The sequence below is a fragment of the Lepidochelys olivacea genome, assembly GCF_965140295.1.
Source record: "Lepidochelys olivacea isolate rLepOli2 genome assembly, chromosome: 8".
Taxonomy (NCBI): Eukaryota; Metazoa; Chordata; order Testudines; family Cheloniidae; genus Lepidochelys; species Lepidochelys olivacea.
The window spans coordinates 41,814,991-41,842,118 of NC_140418.1; the positions used below are offsets into that span (position 1 = coordinate 41,814,991).

The 27,128-nt window shown below is 48.0% G+C and overlaps 1 protein-coding gene across 5 annotated transcripts in view; it reads left to right on the plus strand.

The window, feature by feature from the left end:
* ATF6 (activating transcription factor 6) overlaps window positions 1-27,128 on the plus strand; it is a 419,899-nt gene that overhangs the window by 316,030 nt on the left and 76,741 nt on the right. For 3 of the 5 annotated variants that reach the window (XM_084636800.1, XM_084636801.1, XM_084636804.1), the window contains exon 16: window positions 15,022-20,306. The exons of 1 other annotated variant lie outside the window; for it this stretch is intronic. In XM_084636800.1, the coding sequence (XP_084492926.1) occupies window positions 15,022-15,230 (209 nt within the window). In that variant the 3' untranslated portion in view covers window positions 15,231-20,306. Of the gene's footprint in view, window positions 1-2,986; window positions 3,105-15,021; window positions 20,307-27,128 lie in introns of those variants that run through there. One more of the 5 variants, XM_084636802.1, reaches the window with a different exon arrangement.

Genomic DNA, 27,128 nt, shown 5'->3' on the forward strand with positions numbered 1-27,128 from the left:
AGTCCACTTGTATGACACATCTTCATGAGGAGGAGAGCAGAACAAGAGCCTTTAGTCCTTTTGTTGATCGTTTCTCAATAAAGATGTACGGAGTTTCTAGAGCCGATCTGGTATCAATGGGTCTGCTATTTTGTGAGGGACATAGCAATTTTTATAGAAGAGCAGCTCTTCACACTAATTTATGTCCCTCTCCTATATGGTGATTCATACAGTCAGAGAGGCTCACGCTTCATCCACTCAGGTATTACATTACAATATGGAATACAGATAGTACAAGTAAGCTTAAGGCAGTCAGCAACTCACAAGCATTCAACAGAGTCCAAACACTACACACTTTCCTATAATTCAAATACCTGATCTATGAATATTAACCCACAAGTGAACCAGACAGATTCCATCTATGCATCTGTCAGTGTTCAGTTGAGACATGGGGACCTTGGCATGAACTGGCACCTGGTCTGCCAGCATCACAACACAGCCAGTGCTACATTGTACTCTCCCTTCATGCATGCCATTCCATGCACATCAGTGGTAAAGAATATCATGCTCAGGTCTGTTCTACAGATCAAAGAGCAAAGTTTTGTCCTAACTTTCTGAAATTGCCTTCGCCATCTCTGTAACATCAAATTCTGGTTGTGCCATGCATTCTTATTCTAAGTTTGAGTCCAACTAACCTGTCTGAATATATTTGCAAATGTTCTAAATTGAAGATTACATAATTCCTACTAATATTAAATTCTAGGTGGCAAATACATTTTTACAGTTGTTTTGTGGTTTGCAGCCCATTGTTAGTAGCGGTGATAGGTTTTTATTTCTGTAGTGAAATGAAGCATAATTCCATAATGAGGTCACGCTGTTAAATAGCACAAAAAATAAATGGACTGTGGAGCAAATGAGGAGGTTTGGACATGAGTTTTCTGCCTGGAGAAAACTGTTGGAGACAATTCTCAAGATTAAGACAAACATGATGGTGGAAAAGTATAACAGCCTTTTTCAGTCTTTGGATTCCAGCCCCTTAGGCACTGCCATTGGTTGGCTGAGACCACTGGTCCTACACCCTGGCTCTAGTCTTTCTCTAAAGCAGATTTCTGCCACTACTTCGACCAAGTCCTCCCTGCCCATGACTTGGATTCTAGCACTTCCTGCTATGAACCTCCAAAGGATCTCCTGCAGAAGACTCCAAGGCACATCCAAGGAGGCTCCAAAGACTCCAAGGCACATCCAAGGATTGCATGTCAGTGCCACAGTATGAAAGGAATTAGAACTAAACATATATCCCCATGGTCAGATGCCATGTCCCACGTATTTAAAGAAGAGCTTTCCAGATTCCACCAACCATCCTCACTACAGTGTGAAATATTCCCAGGTCTCCTCCATCCCACTCTGGCTGCTGGGATCTGACTGTCAGACTGTAATAAGCCTCAGAAATCCAGTCAGTGTGCCAAGGCTAACACCCTTAGTGGCAGGTCGTCAGCTTTCACCTGAAACACAACCTGGCATTAGGAGTCACTGTGCTGTTACAGGTGCCAGCTCAGGGGGAAAGGGCACTTACTTACTCCTCGCATAGCTCCCCAGGGCTTCTCACAGGTCTCCCACCTGAGGCTGCAAAATCTGGCAGGATATGCCACAACAGGATTGCCTGGCCCTACGAATCCTTTAAAGGACCATTATTATTGTGACGAATGCCACAGTGTAATCTCTGCCTTCCACCACAATGCTGGCATCTTAAATAACAGAACCTCCTGTGAAATGTTCCCTCTCCCACGTCCATGTCCCCTGTGACAGGCTGCATCTCGGAAGAGCATGAGAAGCTTGCTGAAGTTCAGGGGGCGATAGAATCCCTTATTCTCATGGTCCATGTGCTATAACCCCAAGAGGGAATCTCTGGGAATTTGGCTTCACAGTTGTTCTCATGTAACATCTCATTCCTGGAAGGGGTGGGGGTGAATCTGAGCCTGCGGGCTTAGTCTTTGTTTGCATTTCCCGGGCAGCTGTACTGGAGAGGGGAGTGCCGCCTTTGCTCAAGTTCAGCATTCTTTAGCCAGCAGATTTTTTTCTCACTGAACAACTGTTAAAAACATGTTTATTTGGGGGCAGGGCAGCTGGGGTGAAGGACTGTGCTCTCTACCAGGACTCTGGAGTTGGAGGACTCTCCAGGGCCCAGCTGCCTCTGTGCACTGGGAAGCAGACAACTGTGCCAGGAGTGCCCTTCTAGCACTGATGTCTTGGCCTAGAGACACAATCCTCTTCCCATCTGCAATACAGAACCCATCCCCTACGGCAACAACCCTACTACCCCTCCCCATCCCTGCTAAAGCCCCCTTCACATGACTGTTCATTGCCCCCTGTAGCCCTATGCACTGTCTCCCCCCAAACTGCTGCAGCTCTGAAAACATCACTGCTGAACTGTTCACAGCAGGAGTTCACAGAAATGCAACCATGGCCTAGCTACATGCACTACACACAGGAGGGTCTCTGCACCCTTGGAGGACCTCGAAAGGAGTTATTGTGCTCTTAGGACTCTACCCAACTTTTCCAGGGCAGCTACAGTCACGGGAGACTGCAGTTCCCAACCTTTGACCCTTCCCTGCCTCACCATTTTGATTACGACACCAGTTTATTAGACTAGGCCAAAAACTACAGTTTTTAAAAACCCTCAAACCAAACAAAAAATCTAGCCTGAATAAAGGGTTTGATTAAAAATGTAACTGGGTAGTTTTGCATCTAAACTTCATCCTCGCTCATTTAGTCAGTTCACTAGCTGTTCGTGAGGCTCTGGCACAGTGCTGGTGGGTGGGAAGGGGCTGTGGCCAGCTCATGAGTGCTATGGTCGTGATCACCAGCTAGCAATGCAGTACCTAGGAGACCCTTGCAGCCAGTGTGCTGGGGGCCAGGGTTTGGGGGGAGGAAAGGTGGCAGCCCCAAGCCCTGTGCTGAGCACATCTTAATCAGACCCAGCAATCTAGCCCATTGTTTGTTTTCTTAGCAATGGCGTTCAGTGGGAGACACACAAGGAGACCTGGGAAGGAACACTACCTTTACTTGAATACTCCAAGGGTCCATTTTAACTCATCTTGGTGTCTGATGGATAGTTAAGCTTTACTACTTAGGTAAGGCCATTGAAAGTAATTTTTCTGGAAATGGGCTCAAAAGCCTTCTGCTTTTTAAAAGAAAGGTGATTTGGCTCAAAAAGCAAATAATACTTTCTCCATTGCCTCAAGCAATACAGCATAGAAGACAAATCTGTCCCATTTGTAAACATTTTGGAACCACTGATATGTTCTTGGGATGAGTGTACTTTTAGTCTCCATAGCTCTTACAGTAGCACTGCTATAGTTAAGACTTATTTGGTAGTGCATAGCAACTCTTCCGATGGAAACATTGTCTAGACTACTGAGCATAGTATGAATGAGAATATTTGCAGAAATTTAAACAGAAAATGGGCTGCAAGTGAGCTACATTTGGGGAGAACTGTACTGGTTCAACAGACAGACACCTAAGCTGTGAGAAGCCAGAGCCCTCACCTTCAGTGGAGCTTGCATTGCTCCAAACTCCAGTCCAGTCTGGGAATATAAATCCCATTGTGGGTTTTATAGATTGTAAAGTCAGGAGTATTGTGTGATGTGATCATCTAGTGTGGCCTATATAACACAGACTATAGCACTTAATCATAGAATCATAGATTAGGGTTGGAAGAGACCTAAGGAGGTCATCTAGTCCAACCCCCTGCTCAAAGCAGGACCAATCCCCAACTAAATCATCCCAGTCAGGGCTTTGTCAAGCCGGGCCTTAAAAACCTCTAAGGAAGGAGATTCCACCACTTCCATAGGCGACCCATTTCAGTGCTTCACCACCCTCCTAGTGAAATAGTTTTTCCTAATTAATATCCAACCTAGACCTCCCCCACTGCAACTTGAGACCATTGCTTCTTGTTCTGTCATCTGCCACCACTGAGAACAGCCTAGCTCCATCCTCTTTGGAACTCAAGTAGTTGAAGGCTGCTATCAAATCCCCCATCACTCTTCTCTTCTACAGACTAAATGAGCCCAGTTCCCTCAGCCTTTTCTCATAAGTCATGTGCCCCAGCCCCCTAATCATTTTTGTTGCCTTCCACTGGACTCTCTCCAATTTGTCCACATTCTTTCTGTACTGGGGGGCCCAAAACTGGACGCAGTACTCCAGATTGCTGAATAGAAGGGAATAATCACTTCCCTCGATTTGCTGGCAATGCCCCTACTAATGCAGCCCAACATGCCATTAACCTTCTTGGCAACAAGGGCACACTGTTAACTCATATCCAGCTTCTCATCCACTGTAAACCCCAGGTCCTTTTCTGCAGAACTGCTGCTTAGCCAGTCTGTCCCCAGCCTGTAGCAGTGCATGGGATTCTTCTGTCCTAAGTACAGGACTCTGCACTTGTCCTTGTTGAACCTCATCAGATTTCTTTTGACCCAATCCTCCAATTTGTCTAGGTCACTCTATGCTAGTGGGTAGTGATAGGGTCCATCTACCTCTCCTCCCAGTTTAGTGTCACCTGCAAACTTGCTGGAGGTGCAATCGATCCCATCGTCCAAGTTATTAATAAAGATGTTGAACAAAACTGGCCCCAGGACCGACTCCTAGGGCACTCTGCTTGATACTGGCTGCCAACTAGACATCGAGCTATTGATCACTACCCGTTGAGCGTGACGATCTAGCCAGCTTTCTATCCACCTTATAGTTCATTCATCCAATCCATACTGCTTTAACTTGCTGGCCTCTTAATTTCCTTGAATTAATTCCTGTTTGAAGTAGAGAAGCTCTTTTAGACAAACATCCAAACTTGATTTAAAAAGTGCCTTGATGGAGAATCCACCATGACCCATGGTAAATTGTTCCAGTGGTTAATTCCCCTGACTGTTATTTCTAGTCTGAATTTGTCTAGCTTCTACTTCCAGCCACTGGATTGTGTTAGACCTCTCTCTGCTAAATTAGTATGTGAGAGACAAGGTGGGCGAGGTAATATCTTTTATTGGACCAGCTTTTATTGGACCACCAGTAGATGGAAGAGACAAGCTTTCGAGCTACACAGAGCTTTTCTTCAGTCTGGAAAAGGTAACCAGAGTGTCACAGCTAACCACAATATGGGACAGCTTGTCAAGCGTAAGTGGTGAACCCATGTTTCCGAACCCCACTTAGAGTGAAGTTGACAATTAACCTCACTGCAGTCATAAGTCAAAGAAGGGTTAATAGGTTACAAATTGTTGTAATGAGCCATAAAACCAGTGTCTTTTTCATTTGAGGATAAGGACTGAGGTCAAATATGGAGTGATCGTTCTGTGAAAGGCGTTGGCCCACGGGTAATATAGTGTCTTTACACTATTCTGTGTGAGTTCATTCGAGATCGTAGTGATTGTATGGTTTCACCCACATAGTTGTTATTGGGACATTTGATGCAGTTAATACCAGGCAGCCGGGATCTCATTTTTTCAGGAAGTTACAGTGAATGCCATCTTTTTCTGGGATCTGTTTTTGGTCTTAGTAAGTGGTCATTACTCCTCTGTGAAGAAAGAAGTGGACGAGCACAGGTACATTGGGCCGGATGCGCTGCATCCGAGAGTGCTAAAGGAGTTGGCGGATGTGATTGCAGAGCCATTGGCCATTATCTTTGAAAACTCATGGCGATCGGGGGAGGTCCCGGATGACTGGAAAAAGGCTAATGTAGTCCCATCTTTAAAAAAGGGAAGAAGGAGGATCCTGGGAACTACAGGCCAGTCAGCCTCACCTCAGTCCCTGGAAAAATCATGGAGCAGGTCCTCAAGGAATCAATTCTGAAGCACTTAGAGGAGAGGAAAGTGATCAGGAACAGTCAGCATGGATTCACCAAGGGCAAGTCATGCCTGACTAATCTAATTGCCTTCTATAACGAGATAACTGGCTCTGTGGATGAGGGGAAAGCAGTGGACGTGTTGTTCCTTGACTTTAGCAAAGCTTTTGACACGGTCTCCCTCAGCATTCTTGCCAGTAAGTTAAAGACGTATGGGCTGGATGAACGGACGATAAGGTGGATAGAAAGCTGGCTAGATTGTCGGGCTCAACGGGTAGTGATCAATGGCTCCATGTCTAGTTGGCAGCCAGTATCAAGCGGAGTGCCCCAAGGGTGGGTCCTGCAGCCAGTTTTGTTCAATATCTTCATTAATGATCTGGAGGATGGTGTGAATTGCACCCTCAGCAAGTTTGCAGATGACACTAAACTGGGAGGAGAGGTAGATACGCTGGAGCGTAGGCATAGGATACAGAGGGCCCTAGACAAATTGAGGATTGGGCCAAAAGAAATCTGATAAGGTTCAACAAGGACAAGTGCAGAAGCCTGCACTTAGGATGGAAGAATCCCATGCACCGCTACAGAGTAGGGACCGAATGGCTAGGCAGCAGTTCTGCAGAAAAGGACCTAGGGGTTACAGTGGACGAGAAGCTGGATATGAGTCAACAGTGTGCCCTTGTTGCCAAGAAGGCCAATGGCATTTTGGGATGTATAAGTAGGGGAATTGCCAGCAGATCGAGAGATGTGATCGTTCCCCTCTATTCGACATTGGTGAGGCCTCATCTGGAGTACTGTGTCCAGTTTTGGGCCCCACACTACAAGAAGGATGTGGAAAAATTGGAAAGAGTCCAGCGGAGGGCAACAAAAATGATTAGGGGGCTGGAACACATGAGTTATGAGGAGAGGCTGAGGGAACTGGGGATGTTTAGTCTACGGAAGAGAAGAATGAGGGGGGATCTGATAGCTGCTTTCAACTACCTGAAAGGGGGTTCCAAAGAGGATGGCACTAGACTGTTCTCAGTGGTAGCAGATGACAGAACAAGGAGTAATGGTCTCAAGTTGCAGTGGGGGAGATTTAGGTTGGATATTAGGAAAAACTTTTTCACTAGGAGAGTGGTGAAACACTGGAATGCGTTACCTAGGGAGATGGTGGAATTTCCTTCTTTAGAAGTTTTTAAGGTCAGGCTTGACAAAGCCCTGTCTGGGATGATTTAGTTGGGGGATTGGTCCTGCTTTGAGCAGGGGGTTGGACTCGATGACCTCCTGAGGTCCCTTCCAACCCTGATATTCTATGATTGTATGATTCTAAGCTAAAGTGGCAGTTCAGCATAAAAACAAAGTACGGCTTTTTTAACACACCCAACATGTTCTGGAGTTTTGTCCTGAGGTGGCATAGCACACAGGGCTGTATGTTATGAAGTGTAAAAAGGAGCAGTAAATCTATTTATAAATACAAATTCCTTTACACTGACCTGTTTTACTTACATAACCCTGCAAAACTATCAGTCACAAGTAACTCAAGGCAGTAAACATTAGAAGCAACTTGGCCCCTCTATGTTTCTGAACATTATGCAAGTGAAAAGCAGCTAAGTTTAGTGCAGACTGGAAAGTGCAAACATTCCAGCAAATTAACTGTGAGGCTAGGGATAGGAACAATATTGGGTCCTGGGGCTTTCAATCCCGGCCGATTCTTGGCCAGCCTGCCAGGCTCTCCACCTTGCTGATTGAGGCAATAGAGGGTTTCTGGGCACAGGCCTCAGGGGTACATGGCTGAGCTGACTGGGAGTTGGAGAGGAAGGATTGGGTTAAGCACGTTAGGCTACTACAGAGAAGGGAGACTGGATGGCACCAAGGATTAGAATTGCACAGTGCAGAGACCCATGAGGGAGACCCACAAAAGGCTGTGGTGGATTGTCCATCAGTTGGCATCTGTAGATCAAGATTGGGGGAGTCTCCTTCTGAAAGATCTGCTCTGACTCAACCAGAGCTGGATGCAGGAGTCACTGGGTGAGGCTCTCGGGCCTGTGTTATGCAGGAGCTCAGACTGGAAGATCATAATGGTCCCTTCTGGCCTTAAAATCTGTGAACGTACACAGCATCAGGAGTGAGGGAGCTAAGCCAGCTTTTAACTTTTTCAGCTGCAAGTATAGGCCACAACCATGGCTACAATCTGCAGTAGAGCATTTCATCAAATAATTGCCACCCACAGCATTGTTGGTTCAGCTGTACTGGCATTAGCAATGCCTTCCAGCATTTGTACCAGCCTGTTTGAGTGTAATTTTAAACTCTAAAGCAGAGGGGGACAAACTACGGCCCGCAGACCACACCCTTCCCTCTGGCCCCCAAGCTCCTGCCAGGAGCAGGCTTGCAGAGGAGCCAGCCCAACTCCCCCGGCAGCACGGTGAGTGGGGCAGAGGCTAGCCCCTGGCCCCTCTTCTCCCTCCCTGCCTGCCTCGCAGTCACAGTTCCCCCAGCGCCTGGGCAGGGTGGCTGCAGCTCCTGCCAGGCAGCATGGCTAAAGCACCACCAGACCTGGTGCTCCAGGGCGTCATGGTCAGGGGGCGGGGAGCAGGGGAAGTTCCGGGGCGGGAGGGTGAGGAGTGGGGCATCAAGGAGCCTGGGCCCTGCTGCCGGGGACAGGGGCAGAGCAAGCCAGGGCTCCCCTCCACCCCCAGCATGTTTGGCCCCTGTCCTCAGCAAGTAAGCCCAGACAGGGAGCAAGCCCTGCCCAACTGCCAGGGAGAGTAGCCAAACGAGCAGGGGAAATGCACAGGAAAAGGACTGAGCCCCTCTTTCCCCCATCCCACAGGTAACATGGGGCGGGAAGAGCAGGGAAGGTTGGATGGGCAGGTGGCGTATGTGTGCATTTGGTGCAAGGAGCTCCTGGCCCTCAGAGTCTGTGTACGGGCTTTGGAGGCCAGGGTGGTGGAACTGGAGGAGCTAAGGGAGGCAGAGAGGTAAGTTGATGAGGCTTTCCAGGACACTGTAGATTTGTCCCACCTCCGGTCAGACAGCCCCTGCACTGTTAAGGAGGATGAAAGGCCCAGAGAAGGAGAGCAGTCAACGGGAACAGAGGGAAACCTTCCCATAGTTGAGACCCTCCTTCCAGATGATGTTGGGGTATCCTCTCAAACTGAGGTTGCCTCTCCGGGGGAGGGAACTCCAGTCATTAGGAAAAGGCAGGTGTTAGTAATGGGAGATTCGATCATTAGAAACATAGATAGCTGGGTTTGTGATGACCGGAAGAACCATATCGTGACTTGCCTGCCTGGTCGAAGGTTGTGGATCTCTCGAGGCATCTAGATAGACTTCTGTGTAGTGCTGGGGAGGAGCCGGTGGTCATGGTACATGTAGGTACCAATGACATAGGGAAGGGTAGGAGAGACGTCCTGGAGGCCAAATTTAGGCTGCTAGGAAAGAGACTGAAATCCAGGACCTCTATGGTGGCATTCTCAGATATACTTCCAGTTCCCCATGCAGGGCCAGGTAGGCAGGCAGAGCTTCAAAGTCTCAATGCATGGATGAGACGATGGTGTAGAGAGGAGGGGTTTAGATTTATTAGGAACTGGGGAAACTTTTGGGATGGGGAAGCCTATACAGGAAGGATGGGTTCCACCTAAACCAAAGTGGATCCAGACAGCTGGCACTTAACATTTAAAAGGTTGCAGAGCAGTTTTTAAACTAAGAGATGGGGGAAAGCCGACTGCTGCAGAGGTGCATGTGGATCGGACAGAGACTTCTCTTAGAGGAGAGTCTATTGATAGAGATTCTCTAGGTTTTAGTCAGGAGGAGAGGATGGAAGAGGATAAAGTATGGGCCAGATCAGACGAGAAACATTCACATAAAGAATCTGACATCAGAAAAGGGCAGACAAATAAACAGTGACAAGTTTTTAAAGTGCTTGTACACAAATGCTAGTAGTCTAAATAATAAGATGGATGAACTAGAGTCCCTTGTGTTAAAGGAGGATATTGATATAATAGGCATCACAGAAACCTGGTGGAGTGAGGACAATCAATGGGACACAATCATTCCAGGGTACAAAATATATAGGAAGGACAGAACAGGTCGTGTGGAGGGGGGTGGGGGGGGGAGTGGCTCTATATATGAAAGAAAATGTAGAATCAAATGAAATAAAAATCTTAAATGAATCCACATGCTCCATAGAATCTCTATGAATAGTAATTCCATGATCTAATAAGAATATAACAGTAGGGATCTACTATCGACCACCTGACCAGGACAGTAAAGTGACGATGAAATGCTAAGGGAGATTAGAGAGGCTATCAAAATAAAGAACTCAGTAATAGTGCAGGATTTCAATTATCCCCATATTGACTGGGTACTTGTCACCTCAGGACGAAATGCAGAGACATCATTTCTTGATACTTTAAATGACTGCTTCTTGGAGCAGCTGGTACAGGAACCCACAAGGGGAGAGGCTCCTCTCAATCTAGTCCTGAGTGGAGCGCAGGATCTGGTCCAAGAGGTAACCATAACAGGACCACTTGGAAATAGTGACCATAATATAATAACATTTAACATTCCTGTGGTGGGAAGAACAGCTCTACAGCCCAACACTGTGGCATTTAATATCAGAAAGGGGAACTGTGCAAAAATGAGGAGGTAAGTTAAACAGAAATTAAAAGGTACAGTGACTAGAGTGAAATCCCTGCAAACTGCATGGACGCTTTTCAAAGACACCTCAGTCCCTGGAAAAATCATGGAGCAGGTCCTCAAGGAATCAATTCTGAAGCACTTAGAGGAGAGGAAAGTGATCAGGAACAGTCAGCATGGATTCACCAAGGGCAAGTCATGCCTGACTAATCTAATTGCCTTCTATGACGAGATTAACTGGCTCTGTGGATGAGGGGAAAGCGGTGGACGTGTTGTTCCTTGACTTTAGCAAAGCTTTTACTCCCACAGTATTCTTGCCAGCAAGTTAAAGAAGTATGGGCTGGATGAGTGGACTATACGGTGGATAGAAAGTTGGCTAGGTTGTCGGAATCAACGGGTAGTGATCAATGGCTCCATGTCTAGTTGGCAGCTGGTATCAAGTGGAGTGCCCCAAGGGTCGGTCCTGGGACCAGTTTTATTCAATATTTCATAAATGATCTGGAGGATGGTGTGAATTGCACCCTCAGCAAGTTTGCACATGACACTAAACTGGGAGAAGAGGTAGATATGCTGGAGGGTAGGCATAGGATACAGAGGGCCCTAGACAAATTAGAGGATTGGGCCAAAAGAAATCTGATGAGGTTCAACAAGGACAAGTGCAGAGTCCTGCACTTAGGACGGAAGAATCCCATGCACCGCTACAGACTAGGGACCGAATGGCTCGGCAGCAGTTCTGCAGAAAAGGACCTAGGGGTTACAGTGGACGAGAAGCTGGATATGAGTCAACAGTGTGCCCTTGTTGCCAAGAAGGCCAATGGCATTTTGGGATGTATATATAGGGGCATTGCCAGCAGATCGAGGGACGTGATCGTTCCTCTCTATTCGACATTGGTGAGGCCTCATCTGGAGTACTGTGTCCAGTTTTGGGCCCCACACTACAAGAAGGATGTGGAAAAATTGGAAAGAGTCCAGCGGAGGGTAACAAAAATGATTAGGGGGCTGGAACACATGAGTTATGAGAAGAGGCTGAGGGAACTGGGGATATTTAGTCTACGGAAGAGAAGAATGAGGGGGGATTTGATAGCTGCTTTCAACTACCTGAAAGGGGATTCCAAAGAGGATGGCACTAGACTGTTCTCAGTGGTAGCAGATGACAGAACAAGGAGTAATGGTCTCAAGTTGCAGTGGGGGAGGTTTAAATTGGATATTAGGAAAAACTTTTTCATTAGGAGGGTGGTGAAACACTCGAATGCGTTACCTAGGGAGGTGGTGAAATCTCCTTCCTTAGATATTTTTAAGGCCAGGCTTGACAAACCCCTGTCTGGGATGATTTAGTTGGGGATTGGTCCTACTTTGAGCAGGGGGTTGGACTAGATGACCTCCTGAGGTCCCTTCCAACCCTGATATTCTATGATTCTGTGATTCTAGGAGAGATTAAAGAGGCTACGAGTTTTCAACTTGGTAAAGAGGAGACTAAGGGGGGATATGATAGAGGTATATAAAATCATGAGTGGTGTGGAGAAAGTGAATAAGGAAAAGTTATTTACTTGTTCCCATAATATAAGAACTAGGGACCACCAAATGAAATTAATGGGTAGCAGGTTTAAAACAAATAAAAGGAAGTTCTTCACTCAGCACACAGTCAACGTGTGGAACTCCTTGGCTGAGGAGGTTGTGAAGGCTAGGACTATAACACGGTTTAAAAGAGAACTGGATAAATTCATGGAGGTTAAGTCCATTAATGGCTATTAGCCAGGATGGGCAAGGAATGGTGTCCCTCTGTTTGTCAGAGAGTGGAGATGGATGGCAGGAGAGAGATCGCTTGATCATTACCTGTGTCAAGGTTCCCTCCCCACGCTGAACTCTAGGGTACGGATGTGGGAACCTGCATGAAAGACCCCCTAAGCTTATTTCTACCAGCTTAGATTAAAACTTCCCCAAGGCACAAAGTCTTTGCCCTTGGATTAGGTAAAGTGCTGCCACCACCAAGTGTTTTAGACAAAGAACAGGGAAAGGACCACTTGGAGTTCCTATTTCCCCAAAATATTGGCCAAACCCTTACACCCCCTTTCCTGGGGAGGCTTGAGAATAAACAAGATTAGCACAAACCCCTTGGATTTTTGAGACCCAAAAAACCCAATCAGATTCTTAAAAATCAGAACTTTATTAGAAGATAAGAGAACAACTCTGTAAGATCAGAATGGAAGATTATCTTACAGGCAGTCAGCTTCAAAACATAAAGAATCCCTCTAGGCAAAACCTTGTTACAAAAAGACACAAAAACAGGAATACACATTTCCTCCAGCACAGCGAATTTACAAGCCAAAAAACAAAGAAAATCTAACGCATTTTCTAGCTAGATTACTTACTAACTTTACAGGAGTTGGAGAGCTTGCATCCTTGATCTGTTCCTGGCAAAGGTATCACACAGACAGACACACAAAAAACTCCGCTCCTCCCCCCCGCCAATTTGAAAGTATCTTGTCCCCTCATTGGTCATTTTGGGTCAGGTGCCAGTGAGGTTACCTTAGCTTCTTAACCCTTTACAGTGAAAGGATTTTGCCTCTGGCCAGAAGGGATTTTATAGCACTGTATACAGAAAGGTGGTTACCCTTCCCTTTATATTTATGACAACCTGTTAGGTTCACTCACTCTAGGGCACCTGGCATTGGCCACTGTCGGTAGACAGGACACTGGGCTGGATGGACCTTTGATCTGACCCAGTATGGCCATTCTTGTGTTCTTATGTTCTTATGTCCAGTGTTTGAAGCAGCAGCCTGAGCTCCCAGCAGCCTGGCAGTCACAGATAGCTCTGGCTCTGCTCACAGGGCGGCACACCCAGAATGCAAGGGAAATCAAGCATTTCCATTTCCCTCACTGGCCGTCAGCCCCTTAGACTTAGCCTCCTGTTTTTCATTACTGCACCAGACATATTTGATGTAATGACTGCTGCAGGTGGCATGAGGCATGGTGCAGCCCTGATTGTGAGCCATCAGCCAGAATCAAAGTTAATTCAGGAAAGCAGTAAAATTGGTAATGTGTATTTCATGCCTCTGATCCGAACATTTTCCATTGCACAATCTTCCATCTTGAGCCACAGAAAGCAAACTCAGCTGACTACTTTAGAGCACCTAGCTCCAAAGTCAAAAACCTAAGAGATCCCCAGAGACACTGGCTTTGTTTTCAATGACTCAGATGTGCTTCCCCCCCTCCCACCTCCATCTTTAAACTCTGGACAGTAAACACCCCACGGATTTTATTCCCCAGCCAGCTCAGAGCCTAGCCCCTCTCTGCAAACAGACAGGCTCTCTAGACAGTGGAAGTGCCATGGGTCCAGAGCCTGGCAGGGTGATTGACTACAAGTTTGATGCAGGGCAGAGGATTGTAATCCCATCTGAAATGGTGACTTGTTCTCTCCTCCTGTCCCTGAGTTTTATGCTAAAACATTTTTCAAGTAATGCTATTGTCTCCAAAGGCAAATGAGCATGTGTAGCAGATATCCAGCTGTAGCCCTGCCCAAACCTTAGAGATGGACCCTGGGCGCAGGCCCCACAAGGCCCGGGCTTTGGGTCTGGTCCCTCTCTCTATAATGGGCCAACCCAAAAGGCCAGACAGGAATGCCCAAACTTTCCATCTCTGTTAAAGACCATGAGTGAACAGTGTTGCGATATAGGATTGGCTGGCTGCAGAGCTGGGGGTTTCTCAGCCATGAGGATCCCTAGGTCCTGTGACCATTCAGATAATTATGATCCCTAATTATCTGAGCTCCTTTCTATTCTGCTTGGTCATGGAAATGCCCATGACATGTTTTGTTTGCAGTGCTGTTGTAGCCATGTCGGTCTCAGGATATTGGTGAGACAAGGTGGGGGAGGGAATATCTTTGATTGGACCAACTTTCTATGGCATTTTTGTAAGAAGAGTGGTTATGCCCTAATGTCACTGGCCAAAATTTCCCCTCGTTACCATGTCACCGACATGCAGTGTGCTGAGTGACTGATGCCCCAACCCTGTCAGGATCCTGACAAGGGCAGTCAGAGCAGGATCAGACTGGAGGCTGAGACTAGCAGAGGAGTTCTTAGTCAGGTTCCAGGCTGGGCTCGATACCAAGGATCAGAGTCTGAGTCAGGGATCAGGAGGCAAAGTCCAAATCAAGCCAAGATCAAAGCCAGAAGGTCATGGGAGCTACAAGAGATCCCCACTGTTGCCGGGACACGTCCTGGAATCCCCTTGGGCTTGTGAACGGCAGGGAGCCAATCAAGAGCCACAGAGCTGTGGTCTGTTGGACCCCTTGAGGCAGGACTTCCTGGTCTGTGTCCACAGCAGGTTGTAGGTAGTGGAGCATGAGCGGGTTATAGCTGCTGCTGGAGGGTAGCATGGAGGTGTCTGTTGCCTGACAGCTCTGCAGGCCCAGATTCAAGACTCCCCGGGCCTTACACACCCCAGAGCTGGCTGCATGCACATGGTTTATGAAAACTCTTTGGGTCCAAAGGCCTTAGAAAGTATCTTTATATCCTGGTTTCAAAGGGTTTTCCCAAACTTCAGGCCAACATAACAGAAAGGAGATGCTGCTGAGGTGCTAACGCTGCCCTTTCCTTTTGCAGAGAATGTCATAAATGGGCAGGACTACGAGGTGATGATGCAGATAGACTGTGAAGTGATGGACACCAGGATTCTGCATATTAAAAGCTCCTCCATACCCCGGTACCTTCGAGAACAGCAATGGAATCAGACCAACCCCTTCTATAGTGCTGCTCGCACCGTCCCTGAGACAGCCCACCCTATGAGAGCACCCATGGAATCACTGCAGTAGCTCCCAGAAGCCTCACAGCTGCAGTCCCTGAGCCCCAGCAAGGAGGCAGAAATGTTTGGTGATAGAAATGCAGCCTTCACCACTATCACTATTACTAGCTAAACAGCTGGGGATCCCAGCTCCAGCACTAGGCCCTACCACTTGCAGTTAACCTGGCCTTTCCAGGACTCCTAGAACGGCAGAGGGCTCAGCATTGATACGCCTCCTCAAATGGAACGCTTTATCAGAACTCTGTGATATTGCCCTGCTCATTGCCTTCCCAGCCTTCCTGGTGCACCCTGCCCAGCCTCTTCCCCTGTCTGATACATCCCATGATGGCCCAGGGCAGTGTTTGACAACAGCCTGGGAATGACGGCGAGTGACACCCATCCTGCAGGGACAGGGCAGGCAGGTGAAGGAAGCTGGGCAGAAGGGTGGTGATGTCTGGGAGTGGCAGTATGGCCTGGTGGCCAGCAAGCAGGGCTGGGGCCAGGAGGACAGGGCCTTACCTGCTGTATGATCTGGAATAACTTCCTTGACCTCTGTATTTCAGTTTCCCCATTTGCAAATTGGGGCTAACCCCTGCCCTACCTCACAGAGGAGGGGGTGCCGAGGTTTGATTAGCTGCTGTTTATGGAGACCTGGGGATTCTGTGGAAGGAGGCTCTGCTAGACTTCTGCTAGAGGACTTCTGCTAGAAGTCCAGAGTCGCAGTATTTATTTATTTACACTCAAGCATGTTAGCAAACAGGGCAGGAGAAGAAAGGGGAAGTTTAACTGTGGAGGGGGCAGCGAGACATGGGGTGCCCTAGAACCGACACGTCCTGTATCTGTGCAGAGGTAGGGCTGCAGCTTTTGTCTGGAACTGTGCACAGTGAACCATTCTGCTCACAGTCTGCTCTGTACTTTGTGCCAGGATGGGAGAAAGGAACAGCTGGCCTGGCCTCTGTGGTTCCCCCTACAGGCAAGAAGAAGGGTAACTCCATGCAGGAACCGCTGCAAAGCTGAGTTCTGCACTGTCCAGAGCAGGCACACGCTGCACGGCCCCCTGGAATCCTCCCCCGCAGAGCCAAACCAGCTTTGCTGCTTGCAGAGCCGCTGCCCTCATGGAGAAAGAATAGGAACTGGATTTGGGCTAGATTTTAAGACTAAAGTGACCGTTGGGATTCCCCCAGTCTAACTTCCTGCAGCACACAGGACGTGGTGGGGATTATTCCAGTCTAATAGTTGTCACCACTACAAACTCTCTCTGGCTGCTCAGTCTGAATGTATTGCCCTGGAATCCCATGCCACATATGACTGTCTGTTTCTGACCACATTAAGCAGCTCCTCACTCTCCAGGCGAACGCACTCTTCTCACCAGTAGAAGGGAATTCCTGCCATTTGATTCCTTGCTAGGGAAATTTGTGCTAGCTCCTTGTGGGAAGTGAATACCATTTTTCAAACACTCTCATGATTGAGAAAAGCTTCATCCCCTTGGCATGCTAAGTCCCCTTCCTAGCGTAGCAGCCAGCATTATCCTTGGATCATTTGGTCCCTGGAGAAAGCCAAGCTATGTGCAATTTAATATCTGTGGAAAAAAACACCAGACGCTTCCTTAAAAGGGAGATTTGGGGAAAAATACACAAAATGTTTTAACAACAAACCTTCCTTTGTGCCCTGTGTGAGCAGAGCGTGTTGGTTCACAGTGGCTTTTTAAAGAGCCAGCGCACTTCCTCACCTGCACCTTGTGGTGCACCTTTGACTTGCCAGACCTGCTGCATCATCTGTCATGGTATGAATCATGAGATCAGACATGAATGGCCCTAGCTCCCCATGGAAAGGTCCTGTCTGTCACCTAGCTGCTGCTACAACATGGGGCTTGTCTAGAACAGAACTGGATGGGGCTCCCATGAAGCAGACATGCCAGACCCGTGAAAAAAAAACCACAGAAATTGGGCTTGTTTTTGACTTAATTGGCTTGTGAGTTGCTTGTTCACTAGTTTTTGGCTAGTAGCTTGTTGGGCTTGTAACTTGCTGCTTGTTATAGCTTGTTGCTTCTTTTTTTTTTATCAGCTCCCAGCAAGCAGGGGCAAGGGGGGGAGAGAGTCAGGGGTGCACAGCGGGCTCACCACAGTCCCAGACTGCATGCCGGGGGATCTAGTCACATAGAGTGTTGGGGTTCTTAGGGATTGGCTTGTTTTGACCTGGTTTTGAAATGGGATTAGCTTGATTTTTGTCTTATTGTGAAAGTCGGGGTGCTTATTTACCACGTGAAAGTTGGCAACTGTACTATGGAGACAGTATCCCTGCCAGCTCCTGTGTGTGTTTAGAGTCACTACAATGTATTTTAGGCAATACGAGATTTTTATTTTTTAAATGCCATGTCTGAGCAGCTTGGCTCTGATCCAAGTTAGGCAAATCTAGCAAGAAGAAATCAGCTGAGCTATTTCTTGTACTTTCTGTTATGGAATGTTCATTTTGTGCTAGTGGTTCTCTAATCTCATGGGGTCCCTTTCACTTGTCTGTCCCCTAGTTTGTGATGGAGCATGGGACCAATGCCTTTGAGTAGCCCAAGCTGCATTGCTGCATTTGGGGGGGAAGGATAGCTCAGTGGTTTGAGCATTGGCCTGCTAAACCCAGAGTTGTGAGTTCAATCCTTGAGGGGGCCATTTGGGGCAAAAAAAAAAAAATTGGGGATTAGTCCTGCTTTGAGCAGGGGGTTGGACTAGATGACCTCCTGAGGTCCCTTCCAACCCTGATATTCTGTGATTCTAAGTTACAGGCCAGACAGCTGAATGAGACCAGCTACAAAAAACAGAGCTACCAGCAGAGGTGAATACCTCCACAGCAGGGAACCACTCTCTTTGGCTACACAGTGGCCATTTTCCCAGTGCTCCAGAGTAATTCCTGCAGGCAGTGGGAGTCCATTGTAGGGTGACCAGACATCCTGATTTTTAGTTCTTTGTCCCGCGTCCCGACCAAAGCCCATTTGTCCCGATATTGAGGCTTTGGCTGCTCCGGCAGTTTGGTTTTTTTGGTTTTTTGCTTCGGTAACTCACTCTGGACGCCTTTTTTTTTTTTTTTGCTTCCCCCATGTGTCCCAATATTTTGTCCGTTTCATCTGATCACCCTAGTTCATTGATTTACAAATAAGAGTACCTGGAATGTTAGTGACTGTAAGATGTGGCTTACACTAGCCGTTAGACCTTGTACCCGCTGGCTGTTTGAGCTCTGGCAGGAGAGCCAAGGTGGTAGCCTCCAGGCACACTAACTAATGGGATATGACAGGAGACAGGGCAGTGGGGTGGGGCAGGGGTTACTTTTACAAAGTAGGATTTTGCAAGTTTGCTGTGGCTTTCTGTGAGTGCTTGAGAGAGCACATTCAAACTTCCCAGCTGATGGCACTGTACATTTTAGGACTAATGGTGCTGACTTTCAGGGATACGTTTTCTGCACAGGTTGAAGGGGATTTAGCCACAAGATTCCTGTAACTGCTCAGTAAAACCACTCAGTGACATCCCCTTCAAGGACAGTGGCTGCCAGTGTTTACCTTCTGAGGGGAGAAGGGGCACAGACACCTCGTTCCAGTCCTTGTACTCATGTATTTTGCACCAGTGCTTACAATGGTGTCTGCAGACGTACCAGCTGAGGGTGGATGCTGTAACAATCCATGAGGAACATCTGGTTAAAAGCATTTACTTTGCAGTTATATTAACCTTCCTTTACCAGCATTCTTACACCGCAGATCATTGAAGGGATCCGGCCCTTGGCAAGTGTGATGAAACCTGTGATTAAAGATGTGTGAGTTTCGAAGGATTGTACTAGACTCTGGTGATATTTAAGTATTTTAACCATTAAATTTTCTGTTAAGCTCATCTGCATGGCTTCCACACTTGGACTGCAAATCTCATTGTGAAAATAAGTGGTGCTAGAGCGGACAGCAAGAACACTGGAAGCCAATCTAGAGTCCTTAAGGGTTGATTGCACAGGTTAAATTGCAGAGGTCAACTCATTAATTTAGGCCCCTCAATCTTGAGTAGTTTGTTTCTATTTGAAGGGACAGCCAAGATAAAAATAGCATCATCTTGCTTAAGAACACACCTTCCCTGGGTTACTGATACCTCGGATTATTGAAGTGAACTTCCTTTAATCATCCTTTTCATCCTGATGCTCTGTTTTTCTATTTTCCCTTCACTCACTTTAGATGGTGAAAGCAAATCTATTCAGGTTCTTATTTATATAGCCCTCATCACTGTTTTGAATCCTGCTGTTCACTTTCATATCAGTGTCACTTTCTGGCTCCCATTTCCAGCGCAGTGCTGATGTCTGTATTTCTGTCATAGCAGGGAAATATTTAAATCACCCTAAGAACTGTTTTACTTGATGTGTTGTTTTAATTTCAATTACATTTTGCAAAACACTTTTAAACAACTGTGGGAAGCATGTATTCGAATGAGAGCTGCAGAGGTCCTAGTCCCCATGGACTAGAGCCAGCTGGGAGCATCAGGGACTCCGTTTGTATATCCCTTGCTGACCAGGGAGCAGGCCACACCATAGTAAAAATGCGTGTGCCTTGTCTAAAGTAGTGCTGCCCCCTTGCTAGCTCTGGTAGAGCTGCTTTGTGCCGACTCACCCCATGACACCCTAGCACCATCCCCAACAGTGACCAGATTTGGGACTCTCTATCTTGGAAAGGCAGTAATTAAGACATGAGCGTGATACAGCAGGCTCTTCACACGCTGAGCTCCCATGCACTTCCTAAAGCTTCAAATCCAGCCCTAGATTCATAGACCCAGTCCTGCAATTGACTCCCCAGAAAGACCTCAGCACTCAGGGGGCCTGACTGAAGCCAGCAAAGGCGGCCCAGCAGGTCACGGACTGTGAAGCACATCCTGGAAAGTTTGTAAAATGGATGCAGCAGGGTTATTCTTACCAGATTATTTTTGGACCCTCAGAATAAAATCCTGTTTGGGGGATAGGGAATGAGGCTGCTCTGATTTCGCCTTTAAATGATATGTGGGATCACCATATGCAAAACAAAAAAACTTTATTTCAGGCTCATAAATGAGTCCATCTGTGTTTGTAACAAGAGGAAATAAAATCATTTTTAACTTTGTTTTTATATCTATTTCCATTTCTGAAATGAGAGAATGAAAAGCAGAGAAATTCTCCACTGATGGAGCAAGGAAAGCAGTTGAATTCTGGTCTCCTCCAGGACTTGAATGAAGCTTTAGCACTTAGGTTCTACTCTCTACTCTGAATAGGCCAAATCTTTCCAATGGAATTCTCTCCTCTGAGACAGGACTGGAGAGTATCCGAATGGCCACAGCAGAGGAGACCAACTGGCATGTCTAGTTCTTACAGTTTGAAAACCCAGGACTTGATGCTGCAGAAGAAGGGGGAAAACCCAAGTTTTGTAACTCTGTGTAATACTAGCTGGGGGAAGGAAGGGAGAGTAGCTAGGGTTATGCCCTGAAGGTTTGATTGCTACTAATGTGTCTGTAAGTAATCTACCACTAGTTTCAATGGCTGTGGTTAGAGGGTTGGGGGAGGGGGTCACCTTTTTTCAGTAGATAGGGACTACAAATTCCCTACATTGTAATGTCCACACAGTTGGAACCGGGAACCAGCCTTACTTGCCAGTAAAACAACACAAGAAACTCTGTTGAGCTTTTTTTTTACCCACTATTGCTGCTATATTTGATTGTCAGCCTCCTGCAGCAGCACATCCTGTTGGGTTATAGTACGTAGAGCAGCAGTTCTCAAACTGGGTCACAACCCTGTTTTAATGGGGTCTCCAGGGCTAGTGTTAGACTTGCTGGGGCCTGGGCCTGAAGCCAAAGTCTGGGAGCCAAAGACTTGCTTCAGCCCTGGGTGGCGGGGCTCAGGCTTTGGCTTCAGCCCTAGGCAGTTGGGCTCAGGTTACAGTCCCCCGAAGCCCTCAAGCTTCAGCTTTGTCCCCCTACCACCCACCCACCCCCACCCCCACCCCCTCTCGGGGTGGCAGGGCTTTGGCTCTCTCCCCCTGTCCCCCACCTGGGGCAGTGCTGCTCAGGCTTTGGTTCCCCTTCCCAGAGTCATGTAGTAATTTTTGTCAGAAGGGGGTCGCAGTGCAATGAAGTTTGAGAAACCCTGACCCTAGAGCATGGAGTCCTTTTCAGGACAGGATGCAAATTCCTCATGCAGGCCTTCCCTTTGGCAAGGTCTCTCCTCAGCTAGCGTGATCCTCCTGTTGTGTCAGGGCTGTCTATACAGATTCTGCTGTGCACTCTTACAGTTGTGCTCTTAAATCCATGAGCATTTTGCATCCTCCTTGGTGTGAAACAGGCACTCAGCCCCCCTCTGTCTGACTCCAGATGTACCAGCCAGTTCTCTTGCTGCAAGGATCTGAACTTTGCCCTTTTCCAAAGCTCCATGGTTCTTTCTCATGGGCCTCGGGAAGACATGATACTTCACCCCCTATTGTAAGTGAGATCTGCCCTTCCAGAGGGAGAGAGCTCCCGTTATTCTGGCCCCAGCGGTATCACCCTGGAACAGTCTAGGGGCCTCTGAGAAATGTGACTACACATGTGGGAGAGGCTCGGCAGGTTCTGGGCTAGCTCAGAAATGGCTATTGTCAGTTTTCTTTAGGTTCCTTGTGGCACCTGAATGCACAGCCCAACTCCTTTCTGCTGGTTTGACCCTCTTCCAAAAAACTGCCTGTGTGAATGGGCAGTGCACCTCCTGTCTCACATGGGACTCAACTGGGGAAGCGTGCACACTTAGTGCAAGTGTCCAGCATTACCAGTATGTCACCCCGAGCTAGCTGAGGCCCTCCCAATCCTTTTTCCAACACCCAACCACAGCTTCAATTCCCAGCAGTCACTAGATGTTCCACAGGTCCATATTCCATTTGTGTAGTAGGTATTTGCAGTGCCTGTGGGAAGTCCTGGGTCTTATGTGCCACGGTGAACCCAGGTGATTGGGCTGTAGGATTCGTGATCAGGTCTTGATTCTTGAACCTGCTATTTGCCCACAGCCTCTGCCACTTGTCTTTTGGTGACAATCCCAAGGTTTTAAGAGCTAATCAGAAGGGGCTTAAGGTGTACTTAAGAAGTACTTAAGGTGGCATTTTCATAGATGGGTAAGTCCAGGTTATCATATGTCAGGGTTCCCTCCCCACTCTGAACTCTAGAGTACAGATGTGGGACCCGCTTTAAAGACCCCCTAAGCTTATTTCTACCAGCTTAGGTTAAAACTTCCCCAAGGCAAAAATTCCTTTTGTCCTTGTAGGGTATGCTACCACCAACAACTGATTTAACAAAGGATCAGGGAAAGGAACAGTTGGAGTTCCTATTCCCCTAAAATATCGCCCCCAATCCCTTACACCCCCTTTACTTGAGAGGCTTAAGAATAATATCCTAACCAATTGGTTACAAAGTGATCACAGACCCAAACCCCTGGGTCTTAGGACAATAGAGAAATCAGTCGGGTTCTTAAAAGAAGGATTTTATTTTAAAAAAAAGGTAAAAATCACCTCTGTAAAATCAGGATGGAAAATAACTTTACAGGGTAACAAAAGATTCAAAAACACAGCAGAACTTCCTCTAGGCTTGGTTTCAAAGTTACAAAGAATGGGAATAAACTTCCCTCCAGCAAAGGAAAAATTCACAAGCAGAACAACAGATAATCTAACACGACTTGCCTGGCTTTTACTTACAATTTTTGTAATATGAGAGACTTTTAGGATGGTTTATAGAAGAAGGAGTTTTCTGACCTGATGCTTCTCTGCTTCCCAAGAGAACACACAAAAACAAAGCCTTCCCTCCACCCCTCCCCCAAGATTTGAAACTATCTTCTTTCCCCACTGGTCCTTTTGGTCAGGTGCCAACCAGGTTATTTGAGCTTCTTAACCCCTTACAGGTAAGGAGGAATTCTAGGCTACCCTTAGCTGTGTGGTTATGACATCATACGGTCATATTCTCATATTATTGCTGCTTGTCTTCGGAGGGATGGTGGTAAAGTATTTAGTCTGCAGAAGAGAAGAATGAGGGGGGATTTGATAGCTGCTTTCAACTACCTGAAAGGGAGTTCCAAAGAGGATGGATCTAGGCTGTTCTCAGTAGTAGCAGATGACAGAACAAGGAGTAATAGTCTCAAGTTGCAGTGGGAGAGATTTAGGTTGGATATTAGGAAAAACTTTTTCACTAGGAGGGTGGTGAAGCACAGGAATGAGTTATCTAGGGAGGTGGTGGAATCTCCTTCCTTAGAGGTTTTTAAGGTCAGGCTTGACAAAGCCCTGGCTGGGATGATTTAGTCGGGGATTGGTCCTGCTTTGAGCAGGGGTTTGGACTAGATGGCTTCCTGAGGTCCCTTCCAACCCTGATATTCTATGATTCTATGAAAGTATGCACAAGGTGGGGAGCCAGACTGTAGGTGCTGACTTCATCACTCCTGTGACAATTCTCAGAGCAGTGCTCAAGTGCCCATCAACAAGTGTCATATGTGTGCTTCCTGACCCTACTGGTGCTCTGAGAAGATAAGGACCAAGGTGGCTGTCTGAAAGGTATGAGCATTCAGGTCAAGTCCAGGAATAAGAATGAGCGTCTCTCAGCCCAAAGGATCCCAATGTACTTTTCAAGCTCAGCTACAAACAAGGATCACTTGACCTGCTGCTGAGCTGAAGCCACCTCCGGTTTGGAGGACAGCAACATTAACAGCAATGCAACGTAAGAATTTAGGACAGGTGAACAAGTGCCATAGAGAATTTAGAGAGACAAGCTGGAATTGGGTCAGGCACCAGGACTTTAGCTGTTACAAAAAAAATGTCTTGGGATCATCAGATGGCCACGAAAGGTCATGGCTTACACTTCATTCAGGACATGGCACCTCCAGGAGCACCAGCCTCCCATGGTCAGGCACTGGCTCAGTACAAACTTACTGACCAACCCTGCCAGCTTCCTTTACCACAGAGCAGGACACTGCATATTTGCATCAATATGGATAGTGTGATGGGCACAAGCTGCCAGAAGCCCGTGGCTCCCCCTTTTACAGTTGTGTTAGAGCAAAACCCAGGTGCGGGGAGCTTGCTCTCAGAGCTGTGTGTAAGGGCAACACAAAGAACTGCCAAGCCACATTGCCAGGAGTCCCTCCCTTTTTAAGTGGCCTGGGTGGGGCCAGATTCTCAGCTGAGCCCAACATGTTCTGGGTGAGGAGGAGGCCCAAAAGGGAAATCTGCTGTTCCCCAGTCCGCCCTGCTTCCTGAGCACCCAAGGGGGAATGGCAGCTGGGGCAGGATGTGGCGTGGGACTCAGTAGCTGCTCCTGCCTGTGACCTGGCCAGGCTGAGGGAACAGGCAGCTCCTGCGGGTGGAGAGTCGTGTGCTCAGCTGGGACAGGCTGCTTTGAGAACCTTTGTAATTCCTTGTCAAGGTTCCTTCCCCACTCTGAACTCTAGGGTAAAGATGTGGGGACCTGCATGAAAGACCCCCTAAACTTATTCTTACCAGCTTAGGTTAAAAACTTTCCCAAGGTACAAACTTTGCCTTGTCCTTGAACCCTATGCTACCACCTCCAAGCGTTTCAACAAAGAACAGTGAAAGAGCCCACTTGGAGACGTCTTTCCCCAAAATATCCCCCCAAGCCCTACACCCCTTTTCCTGGGGAAGGCTTGATAAAAATCCTCACCAATTTGCATAGGTGAACACAGACCCAAACCCTTGGATCTTACGAACAATGAAAAAGCAATCAGGTTCTTAAAAGAAGAATTTTAATTAAAGAAAAAGTAAAAGAATCACCTCTGTAAAATCAGGATGGTAAACACCTTACAGGGTAATCAGGGTAAACAAAACATAGAGAATCCCTCTAGGCAAAACCTTAAGTTACAAAAAAACAGAAAAACAGGAATATCCATTCCATTCAGCACAGCTATTTTACCAGCCATTAAACAAAAGGAAATCTAACACATTTCTAGCTAGATTACTTACTAACTTAAGGAGTTACGAAGAGCATTCCTGATCTGTTCCCGGCAAAAGCATCACACAGATCGACCCTTTGTCCCCTGCCCTTCCAGCTTTGAAAGTATCTTGTCTCCTCATTGGTCATTTTGGTCAGGTGCCAGCGAGGTTATCTTAGCTTCTTAACCCTTTACAGGCGAAAGGGTTCTGCCTCTGGCCAGGAGGGATTTTATAGCACTGTACACAGAAAGGTGGTTACCCTTCCCTTTATATTTATGACATTCCTAGTCCCCCTCGAGTGCTTCCCCCTGGCCACAACAGCAGCTGTCTCCCTCACCCAGGCCTGACTCTTGGCTCCTCCCTCAGCTCCCATAGCAGGAGGGGGAGGGGCTCAGGGAGCCCATGAGCTGGGCGGGGAAGCGTGTCAGCGGCCAGCCCTGTCTGCCACGCACGCAGCATGGGAGGTAGTGTTGCCAGGTGTCCGGTTTTCGAAACACTGATCAGACACCCAAAGTCCAGTTGCCGCCTGCAGGGGGCTGAAACAGTGGGGGCCAAGGAGGTGAGCAGGGAGGCACTGCGAGGGGATTGCAGCAGAAAGACAGCAGTGGTGGGGGCAGCAAGCAGCCATCCCCCCCACACACACACACACCAGTGCATGCCCACATCTCACGCGCTGCCTCATCCAGTGACGGTAGCAGTGCTGGGGATGGACAGTAAGAGTGTGCCCAGGAGCAGCCCGGGCTCCACCGCTGCCTCTGCTGCTCCTGCCCTTCTGCCACCCCCGGGCAGTGCCCCCACCAGCTCCTGCCTTGCACAGTGAGTAGTGGGGGCAGAGCACCCCCCACTCAGCCCCAGCAGGAAAATCCCTGCTCCCCTGAGTGGAGAGGCTCACCTGCCCCTTGGCACAGGGGGAGGCTGCAAGCAGCGTTTCACCTTGTTGGCAAACAAACACACACACACCCTCCCTGCTTCCCAATTGGGCCACCTTGGCTTTGAGCCTCACCTCCCCTTCCCTGGGCCTGCACCCTGCCCACACAAACGCCCCCCGCCCACCCCCACAGGACCTAAAGCCGGCTCCCCTCCCACCTTGTCTCCACGAGAAACAGGGAGACCACAGTGCCCCACCCCAAGCCCAACACTCTGGAATGAATATATGCTGCATCCTCTCCTCTGGTGTGTATGTGTATGGCGGGGAAGAGGTGTCAGTATTGGAGCTTATTTTAAAGTCTTTAACTTTTGGGGGTTTAGCTCAGTAGAGTCAGTATCTCCCCTTATTCTTCCCTCCCTTTCCAGCCTCCCTCAATGAGGTGTCTTAAAGAGGGTCCCAAATACCAGCTGCCTTGTTGGGGTTATTACGGGTTGTTATCACCTAGTTGAGCCATGGACCCTTTCTCTGTACAGCACAGAGAGGAACGCGTCACTTGATCTCAGTGTGATTTTGGTGAAGGTGGGGCTCGGGCTGCTGCCATGGGCGGGCTCGGGCTGCTGCCATGGGCTGGCTCAGTCTCATTTAGTGCAGGGTGGCCCCAGGGACACATGCGTGCTGTGGGACTGCCTGGGCAGCCGGCATAGGACTGGCAGGGGTTACTTCCTTTGAGACACAGCCTAATAACTGGTGCTCCTGGGTGGGCAGATGGCAGTAGCCACCAAGAGACCTTTCCTGCCCTGGGAGGCGCCCGATTTCCTGCCACTGCCCACGTAAAGGGTGGCTGTCAGTGTCATTGCCTGTTCGTGTGTGTTCCCCAGTCTCACGGCCATGCTGTGTGTGGTCCTGTGCACCTCTTCTCCCGCTCCTTGTTCTGTGGCCCTGGGATGGGCTCAGGCTCTGCTGAAGGACACAAGAGGATGCTGCAGGTGCTCTGTTCAGCAGCCACTGCCTGTTCATAGCTGGCTTCAGTGCTGGTCTAAGGATGTTGGCAGAGCGACTGGCTTTGGAGCACACCTGCTAGCGCTGAGCCTGGCAGCTTGAGGGGCAGCATACTTGTGTCTCCAGGGCCCCCATGC